The sequence below is a fragment of the Parastagonospora nodorum genome (genome assembly GCF_000146915.1).
Source record: "Parastagonospora nodorum SN15 chromosome Unknown scaffold_6, whole genome shotgun sequence".
Lineage (NCBI taxonomy): Eukaryota > Fungi > Ascomycota > Dothideomycetes > Pleosporales > Phaeosphaeriaceae > Parastagonospora > Parastagonospora nodorum.
In genome coordinates this window covers 432,462-453,496 of record NW_001884554.1, presented here as the reverse complement: position 1 = coordinate 453,496, position 21,035 = coordinate 432,462, and the positions used below count along the sequence as shown (strand labels likewise).

Here is a 21,035-nt window from a genome sequence, read left to right as displayed (position 1 = left end):
CGGTGCTGGCGGCCTGTTATCTTCTATGATTTGGCTCACAGCTTGCGGTCTTGGCGCTGGCAAGGCTGGCGAATTTGATGCATGTCTCCTTGGAACTCCATGATCAAGATCTTCCGATCTCTGTGCGGGGTGAATTTGAGACGGCGGATGTTCCGATGCATGCGCCCTGCTTTTGGATGCATCAGTTGCGACAGAACGAGGCGAACTAGTACGCCCCACCGATGCAGCAGGAGTTGGCAAGCGGCTGCCCGGGTTGCTGGTTCGCATACCGCTGGCAGGTACAGGTGGCTGCGGAAAGCCGTCTGGGGGTGGAGTTGACAGCTGTGCTGGCTCAGGGACAGCTTTAAGTACTTCCTTGACCTGTGTAGCAGAAGGGGCTGGAGACTGTGTAGTAGGCTCCTCACCGACTTCTCTTGCAGCGTTCTCTGCAGATACCGAGTTGAGACTTTCTTGTTCCAGGGCTTTCTGGCTTGCTTCAGCTTGGGCTTGGAGGATCATGTTCCGGGCCTCTTCTGCCGCAGCCGCAGCAGCAGCAGCCGCCTCTTGCTCGAGCTTCTGCTTCTCGAGTTCTTGATCTTTGCGGCGTTGCTCGTCAAGTCTTTCTTGCTCCAGGCGATCTTGCTCGATTCTCTCATTCACGAGCCTCTCTTGTTCAGCCCTTATCCTCTCCAAATTTTCCGCTTCGAGTTTCTCGGATTCAATCCGTTCCTTCTCAAGTCGTTCAGCCTCAAGTCTATCCTGTTCAAGCTGTTCTGCTTCAATTCTTTCTTTTTCAAGCTTCTCTTGTTGTCGGTTCTCTTCCTCGATCCGCTCTTGCTCGATTCGCTCCTTCTCGAGTCTCTCCTGTCTCATCTTCTCTCTTTCGAGCCTCTTCTGCTCCAGCCTTGCCATCTCTAGGCGTTCTTGATCGATCCGATACTGTTCGAAACTTTCCTGGTCAAGCTTCTCCTGCTCTTCACGCTCCAGTTCCTCTTCAGCAAGGCGTCTGCGTCGCTGTTTTGCCGTTTCTTTGGCGGGAAGGGGCGATTCTGCCTCAACCAGGGCCGCGTCAGTGGCTTTGACAGACTCGACATCCCTTGAAATAAGTAGCTCAGAGTCGTGAGTAGTGTGGGTTTCGTCCTCTGTGGGTGGTGGTTCTGGAGCCTCCATGGGAGCGACTTCGTCCTGGTGGACGTCGTCCATCTCGGCCACTGGTGGTTCTTCAGCCATTGAAGAAGGCACATCAGACTGAATTGGTGCTTCGACATCGGCAAGGGCCTCGGTCGGTTGAGCTAGTCCTTCTGCAACCGGCTCTGCCTCCTCAGCATGCTCGACCTGAGGTTCAGATGACTCCGCTGCAGGTGTTTCTGGCGCTTCTGCTTGGAGTGCATCATCTTCATGGACCTCTTGGTTGATGAATTCTAGAGAAGGGTCATGTCTGATTGAGGTGAGTTAGTTAAGACGCGCCCAGTGGTGGTGAAGGAAGTACTTACTCAGATGGTTCTTCAGCCTCTACTTCAGCAGACTCCGTTGATGTGACGACACCCTCCGGTTCGGCATTATCTACCGCATTGACAATGTCTGGCGCGTCGACAGCTGTCTCATCAAGCTCAGGTGCCTGATTCTCTGTCTCTGCGTTGTCCAGCTCCGTCGAAGATGTTGGAGCTTCTTGATCCTCAGCTAGCTGCACTTGACTTTCTTCGTCTAACACAACATCCGATACGGGCTGTGGTACCTCTTCAGTAGGTTCAATCGGCGTGCAGAGAGAACCTGTTGATCATCCGAGGATTCAAGAGGAAGCTCCTCCGCATCGACTGCAGGGACTGGGTCGGCAGAGTCCACATCTGCATCTGCTGCAGGGATCGGGTCAGAAGAGTCTGCTTCAGGTTCGTTCTCCTCTGCAGGGAGCTCGGGCTGTGATTCGACAGTGCCCATTACCGTCTCCGCGTCTTGCACGGGAGTGTCGGTGTGCACGTGATCAGGTTCGGCTGACTCTATCTTCTCGCCATCAGTAGTAGCGTCAGCAAGCATCGATGACTTGTCTTCGCTAGGTGTATCCTGGGTCGATTCGAGGTTCTGGTCAGGTACAGATGTGGAGTCGACGACTGGGGTATCGTCACTGGGTGGCTCGAGTGGCGGTGCGGGCGACAGTTGTTGAGTCTCTTCGTTGGCCGGTGACTCCTCCGTCGCTGTATTGTTGACCGCTTTGAGGTTCTCGGGTGGAGCAGCAACCTCCGCCTGCTTCTGGTTGTTCTTCTTGTTCTTCTTCTTCGCCATCTTGACAACGAAGATGATTCTTGTTTATAACCTTGGAACGCGACTGAACGACCGAGCACTGTTAGCAACCACTACGTGCCATTAAAGAGAAAGTTCAATCAGTCGCGAAGACAGGGCTGTCGGCCTGCTTGCGTGGCACAATGATGGGAGAACATGTACAAGACAACAAACACGCGCATTATGCGCTATATAGAACAGAGGTTGGGGTGCTGCGCATTGTGATGGCACGGGTCAGAAACGCAGGTTGGTTCCAATGACACGCTGACAGGGAGGTGCCAGCTCATCGAGGACTGAGCGAACTAATCTACAATGCCCACCCCCCCAAGTGAGACGCCTCGGGCGTTCATCTCTAGCCTTGCAGCACGTGGAGTCTGCTCAGTCGCAGAGCTTGCTTCATTCTTCGTCAATTGAGCCACGAGGACGACTAGCACTGCAGAAGATCGTGAGCAGTGATCTGGAGAGGTGAATCGTATTATACTTGAAGATAGGGACAGCAAATATGGGCACGCGATGACTGTGGCCGTGATGAAATTTTGAGCTCCTGCATGCAAGACGTGCGTTGTCGCCTTTCGATTCGTCCACGGGTGCGACGTAGGCGTATGCACGCCTCCGGCCCGCATAAGCCTCGAAATGGGCGCCTTAGCGTCGGGAGCGGGTAGCGATGCGGGCAGCGGTGAGTGAAAGCACTTTACTGGACGCACGGCTTGGGGGCTGATCTGCGGCTAAGACATCGTAGATAGTCAGGTGACCGCGCGTGTCGTTTTGCCGGCTAAACTTACGTTCCGACGCACGACATCCGCTTGCGACCACTGCTACGGCCTCGACCACAACTGGCTGCAGAACCTGAGAATGTCAATTTGCCGACGAAAATTGCCCAGATCAATCATCTCGGGCTGCAATGGGTAAGCCGAGGGCGGCGCGGAAGCAGCCGGTCGTACTCTCGTCCGATTCTGAAGAGGATGCATCACATTCACCGCCTCTGAGGCGGCCCAAGAGGGGCACGCTACTTAGCCTCACCGACGGGGCGCGTGGAGAAGCGAACGCTCCCCGTACCAGGGCGCAACGTGCAGCTTCACCCAAAAACCCGGCACCATCTACCCAGAAATCTCCAGCTAAATCGCCTGGGAAGCCCAAGAAATCGCCCGGGAAGCCCAAGGCAATACACAAGCCCATCACATCCTTCTTCAGCAATGTGCCCCGGGCCCGGTCGCTCCAGCCCACACCAAGTCCCGAGAAGGCTGCCACACCGCTCGAAGATGTAGACGACATTTTCGACAGCTCGGGCGACGATCGCTCTGTGAAGCCGTCCACCGCGCTACCCGTCCGTAAACGTGCCAATCCCGGAGCCGCTGCAGGCAACGATACTGCTGCGAAAGGGAGACAGAAGTTCTTGCGAACAACAAGTGGTGCTCGTAGCACGCCTCACAGCACGCCTCCCTCCTCCCAATCCATCCGCGAGGATACGATAGATAGGCGTCCGTGGACTGAGAAGTACGGCCCAGCTTCCCTGGAAGAATTGGCAGTACACAAGAAGAAAGTTTCCGACGTCAGAACATGGCTCGAGGATGTCTTCAGCGGCCGAGGGCGCAAGAGATTGCTCCTCCTCAAGGGCCCCGCTGGCAGTGGAAAGACCACAACCATGTCTCTACTTGCTAAAGAGCTAGGGATCGATATGCATGAGTGGAAGAATCCTACGAGCTCAATCGCTGGCCCTGAAGGCTTCATGTCAGCCACTGCGCAATTCGATGACTTTGTTGGCAGAGCTGGCGCATTTGGCAGCCTCGTATTCGATGAGCCTTCACGGAATGTTGCGCCACCGGCAGCCAGCGGTTCTGGCAGCAGGCAAAAACAGTTGGTCCTTGTAGAGGAATTTCCGAATACATTCGCTCGTGCATCCTCAGCCGTACAGTCCTTTCGATCTTCAGTGCTCAACTATCTCGCTGCGAATACTATGTCGGCTACTGCGTTCTTCTCGGGTCAAGTTGACCCCGTGCAGTCAGTAACACCCATCGTCATGATCATCTCAGAGACCCTGCTGTCCACGAACACGGCCGCTGCCGATAGCTTTACTGCGCACAGATTGCTAGGACCCGAGATCTTGACACATCCAGGGGTGTCTGTCATCGACTTCAATCCTATCGCGGCCACTTTCATGACAAAGGCACTCGACCTCATGGTGATCAAGGAAGCACGGAAGTCAGGACGAAGGATGACTGTTGGCCCTCAAGTCATACAACAGCTCGCGGAGCTAGGTGACATCCGAAGCGCGGCATCCTCCCTAGAGTTCCTCTGTTTGCGTGGCGACGATGCTGAGGGATGGGGCGCAAAAGTCAACTTTGCAAAGAAGAAGGGGCCGAAAGACGTACCAATAACGAAGATGGAACGAGAGTCACTCGAGCTCGTAACACAGCGCGAAAGCACTCTGGGTATCTTTCATGCCGTCGGACGTGTTGTCTATAATAAGCGTCTCCCCGAAACCACAGAAGCACCCGTGCTGCAACCACCGAATTGGTTCCCTGAACGGCGAAGACCGAAAGCGTCCGAAGTCAACATGGACACGCTCATCGACGAGCTGGGTACCGATACTCAGACGTTCGTTGCAGCCTTGCATGAGAATTACGTGCTTTCTTGTGGTGGTGCGGATAACGAGGAAACCATGGAGTCGATAGAGGGATGCATAGAGTCACTGTCAGACGCTGACTTGCTCTCACCGGACCGCTTCGGTGCAGGCTCTGGTAGACGCAACATCCAAAGCACGAGTGCAGACAATCTGCGACAAGACGAAATGTGCTTTCAAACCAGTGTACGCGGTCTTCTTTTCAATCTGCCAAGTCCTGTCAAACGATTGCAGCCGCCACCCGGAATCATGGGCATGAAGGCCAAGGGGCAGGGAGCGGGAACCGGTCCGTCAAAAGGTAGCGCATTCGTCATGTATTATCCGGCCTCGCTGCGGATCTGGAAGCAGCAGGAAGAGATCAGTGACTTACTGGACATGTGGGTGTCACGTGCTCAGCGCGGCGACCTTCTGACACCCGATTCTGTGGCACCGAAGTTCTCAGTACCCCCTGGTGGTGTCGAAACATGGAGGAAGAACGCATCGTTCACGCAGCATCCAGCTAATTCAGCTTCCAGCTCTGCATCTGAAGACTCACCACCTTCAGTACTCCTTGGTAGTGGCGGTTCCGCACGATATGAGATGCTTCTCGAACGTCTGCCATACCTCATCACCATACTGCGTAAATCTCGAATGCCACCACCATCCACCGCAACTACAATTCGCGAGATAGAGAAAATCACAATGTTCACGGGAAGTGAAGTCGGAGGCAATCCAGATGAGGAGGACGACAATCTAGAGGAAGTTGGCGTAGGCGAGCAAGAGCAATGGGCCACTGACAAACCTGCTGGACCATCGGCCCAAGAAAAAGAGAGTAAGGATTGCGGCGAAGATGGAGGATGAAGAGTCAGCAATACCTGGGCTGGTCGAGAAGGGCGCGAGCCTGATGTTGAGTGATGACGACATAGAGGATTGAGGTTATAGATCATGTACAATATCACAGTATCGGTAAAAAAAAATGTCTACCAAGAGTCCAGATATTGTTCATGTCTAGGGCAACCCGCAAGTTATGGGTTGCTAATCACATGCAATGTATGGTTGTCGTTAAATTATTTTGAATGTGTTACTAAGCTTGCTACCCACGACGCACCGATCGGGGTCAGCCATCTCGTTGGCCACCTCATCTACAGTATTCACAGCCAAGTGAAATATGCAGAGAGATATCTTAGCTTAGAGAATGATCTAGCCTAGGAAACAAGGTCTCCTGGAATGAAGTGTAGACCAAGCGCCTCCACAAGTCCGACCGGCAGATATATAAGACTCCAAGTCTCCTCTACCCAACGAGAACTGTTGAAATATAGTCTGGTTGTATTCAAAAACTTTTGCAAGAGTAGGCAAAGTACATTGCAGCACTAAACATATTTAGGCTTCTCTATACGCTTTTTAGTGCGCTCTCAAAGACTGTTAGATCACTTCGCGCGTATGCGGAGCTGACACGAGTTTTGTCGCTGCCTGGTGGCCACAAAGTCTTAGCTGACCTCATAGAGTCCATCAAACTTCGAAATGAAGTTTCTCAACACCGCCATCGTTGTGACTGCCCTCGTCTTCGCCATGACCGTTCAGGCCCATTGTCCACCCGAGGTCTGCAACCACTTGAAGAAGCGCACTTTCCCTTGGCACAAAAATATCGTAGAGAGCTTCGAGGCCAATGAGACTGAAGTTGCTAAGATTAGGTGCCGAGGAGTATATGGTGAGTCACTACCTCCTGATAAATCACTTTGCCAACTGACAGAAAGTATCAGAGGAGAGCGGATTCAGATTTATGAAGCTTGTTCATAGGATCTTTGAATTGTCCTTTCAGTTTTAGGTCATCTCTTTTCAAAAACTAGGGTACGCTGTACAGGCAAGGCGGGTAGTCTGTCGACGACATGGCAGTAATATGACAGTATTTGTCACTGATATACCACTGGAAGATAACCGCGCACATACAAAGCTTCACAGATATCTAGACATCAAACAATACGATGCAGTATTATCTCCACCGTTCTTCCAACACCATAGCAGTACTGATATGCAGCGTTTACATAGTGACAACGGAATGAAACAGAGATGGCCAAACACTTCATGGGTACTAATCATTAATTATGCAGAAGCCGATATCGTCAAAGGGAACAAACGCTTGGGAGACGGCTCGTGTCACCAACAAACAGTGTCAAAGCATTAGTGCTCAGCACAGACAATAGAAACGCAACTTCACCACGGCTTTTCACCGCTCACCGCATTAGCAAGTACCCACTACTATATAAAACATCATAGCCCACCTTTGAAGCTTCGCCCACCAACTCCCTCACACAAATCTGACGAAACTGTCCCATCTACTTCAAGCACAGCACCAAGACAGTGCCCTGCAAAACATCTACTTGTGAGTCTATTATCATTGTCCGCGCACTCGCCGCACCACTAACTTGCGCAGCTACCAAAATGAAGCTCCTCCTCACCGTGATGATCATCGCCGTCGCCTTGGGCGTGATCACCGAGGCCAAATGCCCACCGCATGTGTCATGCCCTTGGCCGCTCAAGTCCTGCCAAGGTGAAGGTTGTTCCGGGTCGGCGCAAGACAAGCGCTTCCAGTTCATCTACGCCAGCGAGGCTGCCAAGGTGAAGACTGTCGAAGACACCGAAGAGTAGAACTGGGGAGATGACGTGGTCAGTAGCCTCGTTTTTGGGCGTCTATGACTTGGCTGATTTTGTTTCGGCAGGCTCTCCAGGGCTGAGGTGAAGGGAGCAGATATCGATCGCAATGGATTGAGAGACGACAAAACAATTGGAAGGACACAGGTGGGAAGTCAGGAAGTTTGATGCAGGCTCTGGGGTGCTAGGATCTGTTTGATTCTCGAATTTGAGGTTCTAGACATACACAAATGCAACCCGTTTAACAACTACTTCGTCTCCGCTTACGCTGAGATTCTTTTGAAGTGACCTATCTCATACAAACGAAACCCCACACTCGCAATCTTACCGCTCTGGCCTCTCTAATTATCGGAAGAAAGCTGCAAACGCTCATGAATCTCACCCGAGCCACGGGGCGACACGTGTTTTCTGCATAGACCTCTCCAATATCTACGTACACGAATTCTCCACACTGAACCCATCCTTAATAACAACAACGACGACTACACACCGATCACGACTGAACAGAAATATCTACCTCAAAAGTCAGTCTTTATCCCTCTTTTGCCTCTCACATACCAACCCGACCAGGTCATCCAACTCCGCCACCATGAACATCTCCACACCCACCCTCATCTGCATCATCATGCTCTTCCTCCTCGCCGCCACCATCCAGGCCAACGGTCGGGAGGGGTGCTCGCCTGGCATATTGGGCTGTAGGCACAAGGGATCGCGCGGCATCGAGAACACGCCTGGTCACGTCGTGGTTGACGAGGAGTAGAGGCTGGTAAGTGCGTGTCAGACTTCGGGATGGGCGATGGAAGTTAACATGATCTGGTAGATATAGCTGGAGTGCGATGGAGTGGGTTTTAATTTGGCGAAAGGAATGGACTGGTATTGGAATCATTGCAGTGCATGGGATGTTTTCGAATATTTGGCGGCCGTCTGGTGTCTGGTGGCGTGTCACGTCACCTTCTCGAATGCTTGCACACTGGCGGTTTGAAATCAAAAGGTCAATTTACTTTACTGGTAATGTCTTGAATTTGAATGGATTCATGTCCACAACTCTACAATGCTACCCTACGAAGCCCGCCAACGCCATATCCCATCCTATCATTATGCCGAAGCCGAAGCATGAAGCATAAAGCGCTGAACAATGGAAAGAGAAATGAACGAACGCCGATGATCCCACCTATGCTATCCCACGTGTGCTCGCTCAATACCCAATTTGAATGATTCGCTAAGCCAAAGAAGTCATACGTTACCCATTACTCATCATGATATCAAGCTCGGATGCCAGCACCGCCGGTCCATCGGAGCTTGCGCAGACCCAAGCCGGTTCCTTTCACGCCGGAAGCTGCTTCGCGTGCGCAACTACCCGCCTCGGCGCCAGCAGCACCCATTTGGTTCATGGCTTCGGCGTGGCCGGACTCTTTCCCGACGACGTAGCCAGCCGAGAAGCTCAAGGCGCTCACGAGGACCACGACACCAGCTGACACGACCCAGGTGAGCAGCGTAGGGCTGATTTCTTCGATGACGGGGCCGGTTCTTCGTGCTTTCTTCACGTTGCGACGGTCCTTGCTGCTACTTCGAATTTCCTTGCGCTTCGACTTCTCAGAGGGACTGCTGCTTGGTGAAGAAGGCGCAACAGAAGACTCCTCCAGGACGTCGCCTAATGCTACGGACTCGGGGACGAGGCGAAGTGTTGTGGGGTCGATGCGAGATGATCCGTGCTGCTGTGTACGAGGCTGGCCTGGTTTGGGGAGGCCTCGCACAGCAGCGGCTGCAGAGAGGAGTGTGGACAGACTGGCGCGCAGTGCTTCATCGTGATCTGGTGCCGCACCGATGGGGGTATGTTGGGGGTACGACTGTTGTCGCACAGATGCCGATGGCCGTGTCGGGCCTCGGCGAGGTGGGTAGACAGTGGCGGACTGTGAGCGTATCGGCTGCTGATTGCTTGGGTGCGAGAAGGCGTTTGGCCGTGGCTCAAATTGCCGGCGTGATCTTGGGTAGTTCACTGCCGTTGCGTTCTCGTCTTCGTCGTCATCATCCTCTTCCCTTTCTGACATGGTCTCAGACGAAGTAACTGACAATGGGCTTCGAGATGCGCGGTTGACCTCATGCCTGAGGGGAGACGGACCGAGACCCTCGTTCGAGGACGTCATGACCCTGTCCGATTCACTCTCGCTCTCTTCGTATTCCTCTTGACTACTGTTGCCTCCTGCGTTGGATACCCTATGTCCAGTGCCTATCGAAAACTGACCACCGCCTCTCGCGCGCCTCGGCCGCCGATGTAGGTTCGAGTCGTGCTGGACTGTGAGGCCAGTGGTGATGATCTCGTCAGTGGCGGAGGACAGTGAGGCTGACGAAGGGCCTGATCCGATCTCTACCCATGATTCTGTGAAGATTACATGTAAGCATGCATTCGATGGAGCTGATTTTGAAGGAATCGGCTGCCTCTACGAGGAAGCAGGAAGAACAACTGAGCAAAACCTACCTTCCGAGTGTTGCTGTCTGCTAGGCGAAGCGATGGAATCCATGGGCTGGTTGTACGATGAAGACCGTCCCGTCTGTCTAGGACCCCTTGGTGGACGGTTGTCATGCATGATGCGGCTGTACTAGACTTTTTCAAATTCGATCACAGCTCTTGCGATGTTGTTCTCTGGAGGCCTTCTCTTCCGCCCCAAATCACTGATCAGACTCGTGGTGGAGGAATTGCGCGCAGGTGGAAACCGACAGGGCGCGTCCCAATCTCAGTTCTCTGTTCTTTGTTCACGTTGCGCGTCCAGGCGTGACAAGTCCAAACAAGGAGGTAGTGTCTCGAAGTAGTGGGAAGACGGAGACCTAATAAAGGACCGCTTCAGATGGGATACGTTGGCCCTTCACTCGACCGCGGCCGCAAAGAGGGCTGCAAGTTGGAGATAAGATGGGGATGGCGTGGCGCGACTCGCTGACGCTATACAAGTCGCTGGGGCTCGACGATCCGGCGCACGGGGTAATGACGTGTGGGGGCTCCGTCTCGATTGGTGGGGTTGGCAAGACACGTCAACGTCGACGTCCTGCACTGGCACCCAAGGAACAACGGTGCAGCGAGATATGGAGACTTCGAGAGTGGGAAACGGAGTTGTATTGGGGTCGAGGCAAGGGATCATGTATCTCTGTCCTTAGACTGCTGGACCCCGTGTGATGGCGCATGCAGAGCCCGATCTGGGTCACGCGGATTTAAGGCGGTGGATGTATGCTCATGGGCGAATCATAGCGCGCACGCGTGCCTTCACACGAGGCTTGCGTCTTCATGGTGTGCTCACCTGCTTGTGCGTGAGACATGTATATCGCTACCCTTTGGTCGCCTGCTCCTGATTTGGTGCCTCCCATACAAAGGATGCAGCCTATTCGTCGTGCTGCGTGCTCGAGCAGTACCCGTACCCTACGCCTTCTGATGTGCTTAGGCAGATCTTAGTCCTCACTCACGTCAGCTGCATTTCATCAAGCGTAGGTTATTACATGTTTCTGTATTGAACATAATTCAAACAAACGAGTCCTTCCCATATCAAATCCCGACGTAGCGCCATAATCTTCTGATGTGCCTAGTCGTTGCCAAAGTGTGAACGCCGCCAACATGCAGAACAAATGCCAATCACAGCTACTGCCAGATGCTTTCAGATATAATACAAAGCGTTGCTGGACTGCACTCTCGAGCGAAAAAGCCCTCGGAGGTCTACGCTGATGGGTATTGCCGAAATCATGAGCATGAGAAATAGCTCAAAGGAGATTCAAAACTTGCAGGAAATCGTGTCGCAATGTTCGTGCGCTTCGTTCATATTGTGCCGCCGTTTTTCAGTTCTTCTTCTGCTCCTCCTCCTTCTTCTTCTTTTTCTTCTCGAAAAATTCGCTGATCCCGTCTTTGAACTTCTCCCAAGGGTTGCGGTTCAGTCTGTTGCTGAGTTGGCGGTAGTTGTACATCTCGGCCCAACAGTCGCGACCCCACTCGCAACCTGCCATGTTGACTAAAAAGTCTCTCTCCTTTTCTGAGTAGTGGATGTTCGGGTTGTCACCTTGCTCGCCACATGCTCCTGGCGGGAAGCTCATAATTTGTCGCTGTTGGATAAAGGCGACATGCGGGCGAATCCAGGGCTGATTCTGATACATGTACTCGAAGGCGTCCTGTTCCTTGTGCTCCCACTCCATATGCTTCTGCTCGTAGCCAACGGGGTCCCACCAGATATCTAGCAATCGATCAGTCCACACGCTCCTCCGCAGCATGAATGAGCCCAGATTGAAGCCGCCGCAGTCTTGAGGAACGAGCATGTTTATTGAGTCGACTTTGCCGTCTCCAACTGGCGAGCGTGTTTCGGGGTCGAGATAATCGTCTGTAAGAGGGTGGGTGATGTTCAGCGGGTTGTATGTGTTGATGTCGCGGTAGGTGATCTTGTCAAGACGCTTGAAGATATGGCTCTGCAGAGACTTGGATGGCTCCATGATGAAGGTGTTGGTGTCCAGCCACCAGAACCTGTCGTGTGTCAGCAAGGGTAGTCAAGCAATATTCGAAAACGTACCATTCCGCGTGTGGGTACTTCCGCATGGCATTGCGGATGGTGTCGACCTTCTCCCAGCTTTCTCTCCACTCGTGGGCATAGCGCTTCTTGGTGCTCATGTCGACGCTCTCCAGCTCGTAGCCCCACTTCTTCACGTACTTCTTCTTGTTCTTGACACTGTCTCTCTCAATGGCCCATTCGCGAGGACCCTTCCACTCCATAACACCTCCTCCTTGGTTCACGGCGAGTATGACGACGTACTTGCTGCCGCCGCCACCAATGGCGGATCGTCTGTAGATTCGATGCAGGGCTGGAGCTGTTAGTAGCTGGGGACCGCGGAGTCCTCGATTGACTTACGTGTCACGTAGAACATGATGATGCTGAAGACGATGAACAGCACCACGCCCAGCGAGCGTCTCAGCCGCCATATGTTCCAAGCAATGCGATTGAGGAATTGCATGAATTTGTTATTCTGGTATCGCCCGCGCCCAACCTTCTCTTTGTCGCCATAGCTCATGGGCAGGCTCGTCGAAATCCGCCGGAAGTGCTTGGTGAAGAAGCCCTGGCCTCTGGGGTTGAAGCCGCTGTTGCTCTTAACTTCTGCGCTCCGCGCCTGCGCTGATGCCCATGTGACATTGTGCGAAGACGAGCCATTCGCGAACGGGCTGGTGCGGCCGCTGCCATCATAGGGTGTGCTCAAGCCGGGACTCGACCATCCCCCAGGGCGGGGCGACGGCGACCTCGACATTTCGACGCCAGGTGTGCCAGGAATTGTAGGTAGGGCTTCGCCCAGGGGACGGCCCGTGGAGCCGCTGGTAGTCCCGAGTCGACTGCGTGCGTCTGCACCCTCGGGCAGATTGAGATTGAGGTTGGGCGGCTGTTTGGCGGCAGAGGATCGCCGGCGACGTTGCCCACTCGAAGCCTGGAAAGATGATTGGGAAGCCAGCGTGACTTATCGTGGCCGGGAAGGCTGCGCGGAATGCAGGTGCAGGAAAACGCCGCTACGCGTGGGTTTGCGACGTCAAGGCCGCAGGACGGGGGTTTGGCAGCCGAGATGGGGTCGGCAGCGTCTTGCAATATCGAAAGCGTGGCACTGCAGCAGTAATGTGCCCGGCGAGCAGCGCAAAAAGGACAGCTGGCCGAAGATTTGTTTCTCGGTCGGCAATGCGCGAGCGTCGCACCGAAGCGGAAGGGAGAAGGTATATCCTGCGGTGCAACGTTGATGGCTGCTGTCCTCACTGGCACCTGTCAGGATGGTCGACGTAGGGGATCTTGCAGGCTTTCTCTCAGCGATATGCAAGGCCGGTGGAGATGCCGATTGAAAAGGAGTCTCTCGATAAGTCGTTTCCTTTTCGAGCGTGTCTTGGCGCCTGCTTGGGAAGAATGCGAGCATTTGACTTTGACCCTGACTAAGACTATAGGGCAACGCTACCCGGGGACTGGCCTCCTGTATCCAGCTTTGCAAATGCCCCTTGCTACATACTGATCCAGGCCTCGTGATGATTCTGCCTTTTGCATGGTTCCAAGCGTCGATCGTGTTCGACAGCTTTCTGAAAGCTCGTGTAGCTTTGTCTGGCGGAAGATTTCCTGTAAGCAGGGCATCATCTACTACTCCGTCCTGTGCGCGTCGGACGCATGACACACGAAGTACTTAGGTACGACCCAGTACATTCGAAAGCGTAATCTTTGCCTTTACGTTTCACAGCTCCCAGACACGAACAATCATATTTGATTTGCAAGTGCTCCGCGCCTACGGAGCAATTCTGGAGAATCTAATGTCCAGATCACATGTTTGTATTTGCACGTGTCGACCACCTGTCTGCGGGCCCGGGCACGTGGTGAATATCACGTGATATATCCAACCCTCCATCAGAACGACAGGCACGCATCGAAAACTGTTCCCATCTCACGAAGAACCAAGCGAAACTATATGCTCCACTTCATTACACACGGCCGCCAGAGTCCGGCCACTGAAGTCGTCGCATTGCGACCCATCCGCAGAGCCGCCATCGATTGGGCACGAGGCAGCGCCAAGACAGACCTCAGCGCGTGGCTCGTCCACCTCATTGGTACACGCAGACATTTGCGCTGCCACCACGTCCAGCTCCATCTCTGAGCGTCTCAGATCTCTCATCGCGTTGTACAATTCCGCTCCAACCTATCCCGGGCGGTTATTGAGCCTCAACCCAGGGAAGATGGCGCCGACTAACCAGCAGATCTGCCGCGTGCGTCCAATCACCTTCACTCCCCGTCCAGCGTCAACACTTGCTGGGACCACCAGGCCATCACTTCAGGCAACGTGAAGGCGCTTATGACCAATGAAATGATGCGGTAGCACCTTGTATGATGAAGCTATACAGTATGCGGTATGGTACTTTGGCGGCAGGGCCACAGGAGAGGTTGTCCAAATACCTGGGGTCGCGTGTCTGCGAGCAAAGCCTCACATGCTTCTTGCGTTGTTCTCTCCTTATTTGCTCCTATACCATTCGACGATTTTCCGTGTTTCCATTCGTTCACGTGTGCTTTTCACCCGCATAATACCTTTCGAGCCCCTACAATAGAACAAAGCACAATCACATACGAATCTTGTTTCAGTCTCAAGTACAGTGTCAAACACAAAGCATTGTTCATCAAATGCTTCCCTGATTAGCATCGTCCTATACACAGTCTTTTCCGCCACTGCCACCCTACCAGATCAGCAACTTGAAAGAAAACGATTATGAATACTACACGAAGCGGTCGTGCTCAGCCACCCGCAGCACAGAACGGCTACGAGCATCATGGCACCCACGACGAGGACATCTTGGTACACCTCAACACACAGTTCGACGACGAACATGGCGGTCAAGAAAGCAGACAGTGGGACAGCGGCACCCAGCAAGCCGTGCGACGAGCAATCACGAAGCGGAGCTCGAAGTCTTACTCTGCACGCATGTCCCGGCAAAAGAGCCGGAAGCGGGACATGTTTGGAAGGCAGGGCAAGCCCGGCATTACAGTCGACACCAGTTTCGCTCGGCACCGGGGTACTCAACCACACCAAGTGTTTCCTCAGGAGGAGATGAGGAGTGGCGGATCCATCAGGAAGCAAAGCTGGTTCAGCGCTGGACGAGCATCCACCAGGAATAAGGGTCTCGGAATAACGAAGGGCACCCCGCAACCAGGACGAACGCACCGAGCTAAGCCAAGTGTGGACGGCAGCGACATGTTGACAGCGATTTCTATGACACCAGGCAGCAACACGTGGAATGAAATTTCACCCTGGGATCGCCGCATCCCAATAGGCATCTCTGTCCCTACAGACAGCGTCTCCGATTTCAGCTCATTCAACGGGGCCCGTATGCGATCGGGGAGCGACGCCACTTTAGTCACTCCCAGCATTATCATTACTCCAGCAGAAGCTATGAAGTCGGTATGGTCCCCTGACACGCCCTTTACTGAGTCCGACTATACTCCGAGTACATACTCCCGCTACACGTTTAACGGGCATTCTGCCGACCCCTCTGCTCCACCTGTCCCGGCCTTGCCCGCTGGAATGACCAGCGCATCGGGTATACAGGTCATGCCGAGGCCGAAAGACGACGCGGCGAGCACACCGAACCACAACAGGAACGATACACTCGACTCCAACGGGACCGCCTTCGAAGAGGATGACGATGTGAAGCGAAACCAACGGATAATGTCTACGGGCACCGTTTTCGAAGAGGATGAAACACCATTGCGGGAGAGGGCGTTGGACACACCGATAGCCGTTGACACATCCTTAGTTCCAACTCCACGTCGGTCACAAGGATGGTGGAACTTCATCACAACGCCGTTTGTGACAACACCTAATACCGCGGTTTTCCCACCTACCGGACGGGGCGAGGAGACCACGCCAACCGTCCCGAGTGTACCTGCAGGTTACGGTATAAGGCGAGAGGTGTCACCCGCGAACAGTCATGCAGCTATTTTCGACTCGACGCCCAGGTTACCGAACACCACTTCAAACGACGCGTCGGCGACGTTGATGCCACAAAACACTACTGTGAACAACTCCGTCGTGGTAGAACAAAACCAGACATCTAAATCCACGTCCGATCGAGGTGTTCCTTCACCTGCCAAAGTTCTCATGCCGCTACAAATAGAAGAGCAGCCTCGCACTATCAATATCAACATCGAACTTCAAGACCGCCGCGCGAACGCAGGTGCTCAAACGGCTTATGGCAATGCGAACAGCCTACCTGTGGGACACTACAGTCACACGTCTTCGCCAGCAACGCAAGCGAACAACACAACAGCGCCGATTTCGAGACCCAATGGTTCTCCACAGAATTTGCCAGTCTTTGCACCTCCTCCATCTCACGCAATCAAGAGCTCCCATTTCAGCTACGATAATATCAGCCGAGCTAGCTCACCTGCGTCGACACATGAGCTCAAGGGAAAGAAGCAGAAGAAGCACAGGAAAGTCTGCGACATGATGAGTTTCCTGCCATTCGGCAAGCGTAAACAGCAAAAGAAGGACGAAGAGAAAAAGAAGAAGAAGAAGGGTTGGTGCTTCTGGGGCTGCTGTTGCTGTCTCACGTTTCTCGTTCTTATTGCGATACTCATTCCATTGACCGTTGTTCTGACTAGGAGACGTGATGACGCGCCCACTGTAACACCTGGATCATCAGGCGCCCAGCCAGATCAGCCTGGGAACTCAGGATGGCTGAACTTGCCAAACTACCCTCCCATCCCTACCGGCATATCAACTATCGCGCAACCCGAAGCGGTGAAGGAGGAAAGCGGATGTGTTGCACCAACTACTCTGTGGAGCTGCGCACTGCCAAAAGAGCTACAGGAGTCCATCAAGCCAAACAAGCCAGATCAACCAAACTTTAGGATTCAGATCACATACGACAATGGTACCAAGGCATCTCCAACCAAGAGAGCTGCCAATCCAGTGTCCGCAGGTGCCTTCATTCGATCACTGCTCAAGATACGTGCGTTACCGTCTCCGTCTCCAGCTCCTCCGAGCGATGCGGACATGAGCTTCCTGGGACAGACCACTGATGGGAACATGGCGCCGTTTGATGGCGAAGACACTCCACTCTTCATCAGCTTTCAGGACTCGAAGAGGAGCGCGGCTAAGCTCAAGCGTGCTAACGCAAATGATCCGACGAACATCACAGCAGTGATACCACCTCCTATGCTTGACTCTGACGGGACTGCTGCTCCAGCGAACCTCATTCCACTACCTTCAGCGCAGCCTCTCCGACTGTATAACCGTGGGGCTGACAACGAGCATTACGGCTTCTACACGTACTTTGATCGGTCCATCTTCCTAAAGCAAATCAACGGCACCAACCGCGGAGGTAACCCTGCAGATGTCGACGGAGGCAGCGCAAAGTCTGCGGCCAGCCTTCGATGTACCTTTTCCGAGACCCGCTTCCTAGTACAGATCTGGACACGCAGCAAGACTAGCAAACCCCTACTACAGGGCTCGGCCCAGAGTGGACCAGATTCCACCAAACGACCAGGCACATTTCCGTACCCAGTGACGGTCACGCTCGACCGACATGGAGGAAATCCCGCAAAGAAGAACCTGTATTGCTATCAGATGGAGAGCGACGGCACGATTCAGAACAAGGACTCAAAGAAGTCATTTCAGTTCGAAGATCGGGCATTTGGTGGCAACCTGGTCAACGGTACGCAGGGCAAGACTAGCGTAACGGGGCCGATTGACGGAGGTACGGGAGGCTGCCGCTGTCAGTGGCAGAATTGGCTGAGCTAAATGGTCCAATTGGACGGCTTTCTCCACGGGTTTCCTATGTTTTCATTGCATTGGACGGCGTTTTGCATAGCGGTGCGAAGACGTTCAGATGGCTCCACCAGCACCATACCTATCATGTTTTCTTCCCGCCAGCATACGATTTCTAGACGTCTCTAATAAGCACGACCCACTGGATGGCTTCATGTACAAAACACTCATCAGATAGAGCTATATACCTAATAATCGTCAGCACGCACGCGTCCTCTCACTCTCCCCACACCAGTCCGTAATCATGTGTCGTAAGTAAAGCCGTGGATGTGAATAGATTCGGACCTTATGGGAGTTAAATGGAGATGTCAAGTCTTAGCATGATGAGCTCAAAGTGTAGGGACCCAATGTAATCCTGCAAAGCATAGGAGACAAGGAGCCGAGCACGTCCTCTGGCAGGATGACCGTGGTAAAAGTCGGAAAGTCGCCTTCTGCCATACCCTTATCGAGTTGTTGAACAGCAGCCTGCGCCGGAGATAAAAACGCGCGATGTCACTTCACGCATATCAGCAATTCGACGATGCCAGGATGCCGTGGTGGATCTCCGCAAAAGATGGCCGCGCTAATGCCACATCCCGGCCCGCGCAGTCGTGCTCGGCCAGAACGGAGTCGGCTTCTGGCCACTCGCTCCAGCACGTTGTTGTCTAGTCGAAGTTAATTGGCTGCGTGAAACTTCATCCTCTCGACGAGCTTTTGATGCTCCCCACGCCGGTGTGCGCGAAGGAACACAGGCGAAACGGCACGGACGGTGAGTTATGACGCCGTGCGCGGCAGTGGGTGCTTGGTTTTGCTTGTCCGCGGCTTGTTCGCACTTGGCCGGCGCCCAGGAGTTGGCAGTCTTCACGACGTGTAAAGTTGAAGATGTGCGAAATCTGGGGGATTGCCAGATCCAAGACGGCTCAAACGAAGCGCGTTGCCGCTTGTGGAGTAATAAGAATGTCTCTGCATGCATATCCGCCTGCATTTGTGCTAGCCCAGCGGCTTAGACAGGGCGAGCATGGCAAGATGGTCAGTGTCGCGTGAGTAGTTGCCGAATTGGGTGGGGACGTGCAAAAACTTTACAACCTGAGCTCGCAAATGGCGTGGGAAGCGAGTCTGTACGCTAGAAGATCTTGCGAACCCTAGATTTTCGCTATATAAACCCGTGAACCAAGGTTTCCTGACATGTGCAGCTTCGTTCCGTCTTGCTTGTGCTCCATCCCCCAACGCCAGCTCCTTCCTGACCACGAGCTCAGCCTCTACGTCGAGATCTCGTTTCGCACGTTACGAGCTCGATCTGCACAGTACCCACGCATAACGCCTCATTCCGAGACATTTCACGCTGTCATCGGAAGGTTCGGCAGTATTCCCACGCTATCACTATCGCCGCCCATCTTGAATTTTCTGGCCACTCAGGAGCATTTCCAGCAAACGTGCTCCGGCTCCGCATTACTTTTGGGACTCTGCGTGCAGACCACAACACCGTTTCTCCAAGGGTGCACCCATTACCAACGTCATCAAGCCCGAAGCCACGGACTCGATCTACCACGGTAGGAAATTAGCGCAAAAATCGACATCTTCTCCCACTAAGCTTGGCCCTCGCACAAGCATTTATAAACTGCATCTACGGCCCTTGGTATTTTGCTGCAGCATCAAACTCCGATCCACTCGGAATCTCACAGTGCGGCTTCAGTCTGCAAGTCGCCAAATATGGCTGCACAAAATAGCGGCGCTGATTCCCTTCGGGATTATGGCATCGCTGCTCCCCATGGACCCAATATGACTGGCGAACATGTTGCTACCCAGGACCTGGATATCCGACAAGACATGAGCGAGAACGAGCAGAGCATTTTCCACGCCCTGCTCCACCCTGACGACATGTACGACGCGACCGGAACGTACTGGGCCGACATGCCTCTTGGAAAGCGCTTGAAGTTCGTCACCGCCGTCGACAAGAAGGAGGCACACGAGGAGGCCAGCTACTTCTGGGCCATGTTCAAGAAAGATCCCCTCGAGCCTATGAGGCATTACTTGCAGGACCTGCGTCATCCCCGGTGCGGGTCTTGGCCTCGAGGGTTATGTTCTGTTCTCGATTGGAAACGTCAGGCCTCTGCTTCAAGCTGCGTTTCCCAGGTGCTGGAAAACAAGCCAGATTTGCAATAAGACTTGGACGCAGGCTATTGACTACCTGGAAATTTGCGGTATCATTGTCGGTATGTATTTCTCTGTGCTTACTCAAGTTGCATCATGCTAACTGAGGCAGGTCAAATTCTCGTTGGTATCCTCGGTGACTGGCTGGGCCGTCGCCACGGTCTCATCCAAAGATGCTGTCATCATGTTCGTCGGTCTGCTCATGCTGACTGCCGCCTGGGGTGTCACTCAGAACGGCTGGGTCATCTGCTACGTCTGGGCGCTCTTCTTCTACGGCATCGGTGTCGGCGGTGAATACCCCATGACTGCGACAGCCGGTATGGAGAATGCCGTTGGATCTGGGAAGGTTTCGACCAAGGAACGACCGTCTGCACCGTGGCCGAAAGGTCACGAGCGCTTTCTTGATGCAAGGATGGGGTCAGCTGGCCAACCAGGTAATCCCTCATCGTCTTGCTTTTGATCTTCCACTCTGGCGCAAACCCACCATACTCGAAGACTGTGGCACAGTGGACCTACCGCGTTTCCTTTGCTATCCCCGCTGTTGGTACGCTATGGCTCGTCTACTTCCGTTACTACAAGATGAAGTCTGCTTCCAAGCAGCTCATGCTGTCAAAGAAGAAGTCCAAGGTCACTGGCTACGACGTTCAGTCTTTGAAGCTCACCTTTACCTACTTCGGACCCCGTCTCATTGCCACCGCTGGCGCATGGTTTGCCAACGATGTCTTCTTCTACGGCAACAAGCTCTTCCAGAACGAGTTCATCAAGGTCATCACCCCCAACAACAACTCTGTCATGACCGGATGGCTGTACAACTTGATCAACGTCGGCGTCTCGCTCTGCGGATACTACCTTGCATCTCTGCTCATCGACAACAAGCTCTACGGCCGCAAGTGGATGATGATTGTCGGGTTTTTCGCTGATTTCATCCTCTTCGTCATCCCGGCCCTTTCAACTTCGAGTACTACAAGGAGCCCGCGCACGTCCACGCTTTCCAGGCCATGTACTTCCTATCCTCCTTCTTCACCAGTTCGGACCCAACAGCGTCACTTTCTTCGGTCGCTGCCGAGGTCATTCCCCACGTCTGGTCCGCGCAACTGGCCCACGGGCTTCT

The 21,035-nt window shown here is 53.6% G+C and overlaps 9 protein-coding genes across 9 annotated transcripts; 6 read left to right on the top strand and 3 right to left on the bottom strand.

The window, feature by feature from the left end:
- Positions 1-35: 35 nt before the first annotated feature.
- SNOG_04301 (hypothetical protein) lies at positions 36-2,256 on the bottom strand (the record flags this gene model as incomplete). Its single annotated transcript, XM_001794667.1, has 4 exons — positions 36-244; positions 270-1,417; positions 1,473-1,705; positions 1,750-2,256. 4 exons carry the CDS (start codon positions 2,254-2,256, stop codon positions 36-38), a joined length of 2,097 nt encoding a protein of 698 aa, XP_001794719.1.
- An 898-nt stretch (positions 2,257-3,154) lies between these two features.
- On the top strand, positions 3,155-5,713 carry SNOG_04300 (hypothetical protein; the record flags this gene model as incomplete). The annotated part of the gene is made up of 1 exon (XM_001794666.1): positions 3,155-5,713. One exon carries the CDS (start codon positions 3,155-3,157, stop codon positions 5,711-5,713), a length of 2,559 nt encoding a protein of 852 aa, XP_001794718.1.
- Positions 5,714-6,373: 660 nt separating this feature from the next.
- Positions 6,374-6,649, top strand: SNOG_20039 (hypothetical protein; the record flags this gene model as incomplete). The annotated part of the gene is made up of 1 exon (XM_001794665.1): positions 6,374-6,649. One exon carries the CDS (start codon positions 6,374-6,376, stop codon positions 6,647-6,649), a length of 276 nt encoding a protein of 91 aa, XP_001794717.1.
- A 642-nt stretch (positions 6,650-7,291) lies between these two features.
- On the top strand, positions 7,292-7,498 carry SNOG_04299 (hypothetical protein; the record flags this gene model as incomplete). Its single annotated transcript, XM_001794664.1, has 1 exon — positions 7,292-7,498. The coding sequence occupies one exon, from the start codon at positions 7,292-7,294 to the stop codon at positions 7,496-7,498; it is 207 nt and encodes a 68-aa protein (XP_001794716.1).
- A 592-nt stretch (positions 7,499-8,090) lies between these two features.
- On the top strand, positions 8,091-8,261 carry SNOG_04298 (hypothetical protein; the record flags this gene model as incomplete). The annotated part of the gene is made up of 1 exon (XM_001794663.1): positions 8,091-8,261. One exon carries the CDS (start codon positions 8,091-8,093, stop codon positions 8,259-8,261), a length of 171 nt encoding a protein of 56 aa, XP_001794715.1.
- Positions 8,262-8,763: 502 nt separating this feature from the next.
- On the bottom strand, positions 8,764-9,549 carry SNOG_04297 (hypothetical protein; the record flags this gene model as incomplete). The annotated part of the gene is made up of 1 exon (XM_001794662.1): positions 8,764-9,549. One exon carries the CDS (start codon positions 9,547-9,549, stop codon positions 8,764-8,766), a length of 786 nt encoding a protein of 261 aa, XP_001794714.1.
- Positions 9,550-11,317: 1,768 nt separating this feature from the next.
- On the bottom strand, positions 11,318-12,763 carry SNOG_04296 (hypothetical protein; the record flags this gene model as incomplete). The annotated part of the gene is made up of 3 exons (XM_001794661.1): positions 11,318-11,990; positions 12,037-12,331; positions 12,373-12,763. 3 exons carry the CDS (start codon positions 12,761-12,763, stop codon positions 11,318-11,320), a joined length of 1,359 nt encoding a protein of 452 aa, XP_001794713.1.
- Positions 12,764-14,734: 1,971 nt separating this feature from the next.
- Positions 14,735-17,767, top strand: SNOG_04295 (hypothetical protein; the record flags this gene model as incomplete). Its single annotated transcript, XM_001794660.1, has 3 exons — positions 14,735-15,424; positions 15,572-16,976; positions 17,001-17,767. The coding sequence occupies 3 exons, from the start codon at positions 14,735-14,737 to the stop codon at positions 17,765-17,767; spliced, it is 2,862 nt and encodes a 953-aa protein (XP_001794712.1).
- Positions 17,768-19,552: 1,785 nt separating this feature from the next.
- Positions 19,553-21,035, top strand: SNOG_04294 (hypothetical protein; the record flags this gene model as incomplete). Its single annotated transcript, XM_001794659.1, has 3 exons — positions 19,553-19,813; positions 20,037-20,330; positions 20,432-21,035. Coding segments are annotated over 3 exons (1,159 nt in total), but the record flags the coding sequence as incomplete, so codon positions are not given.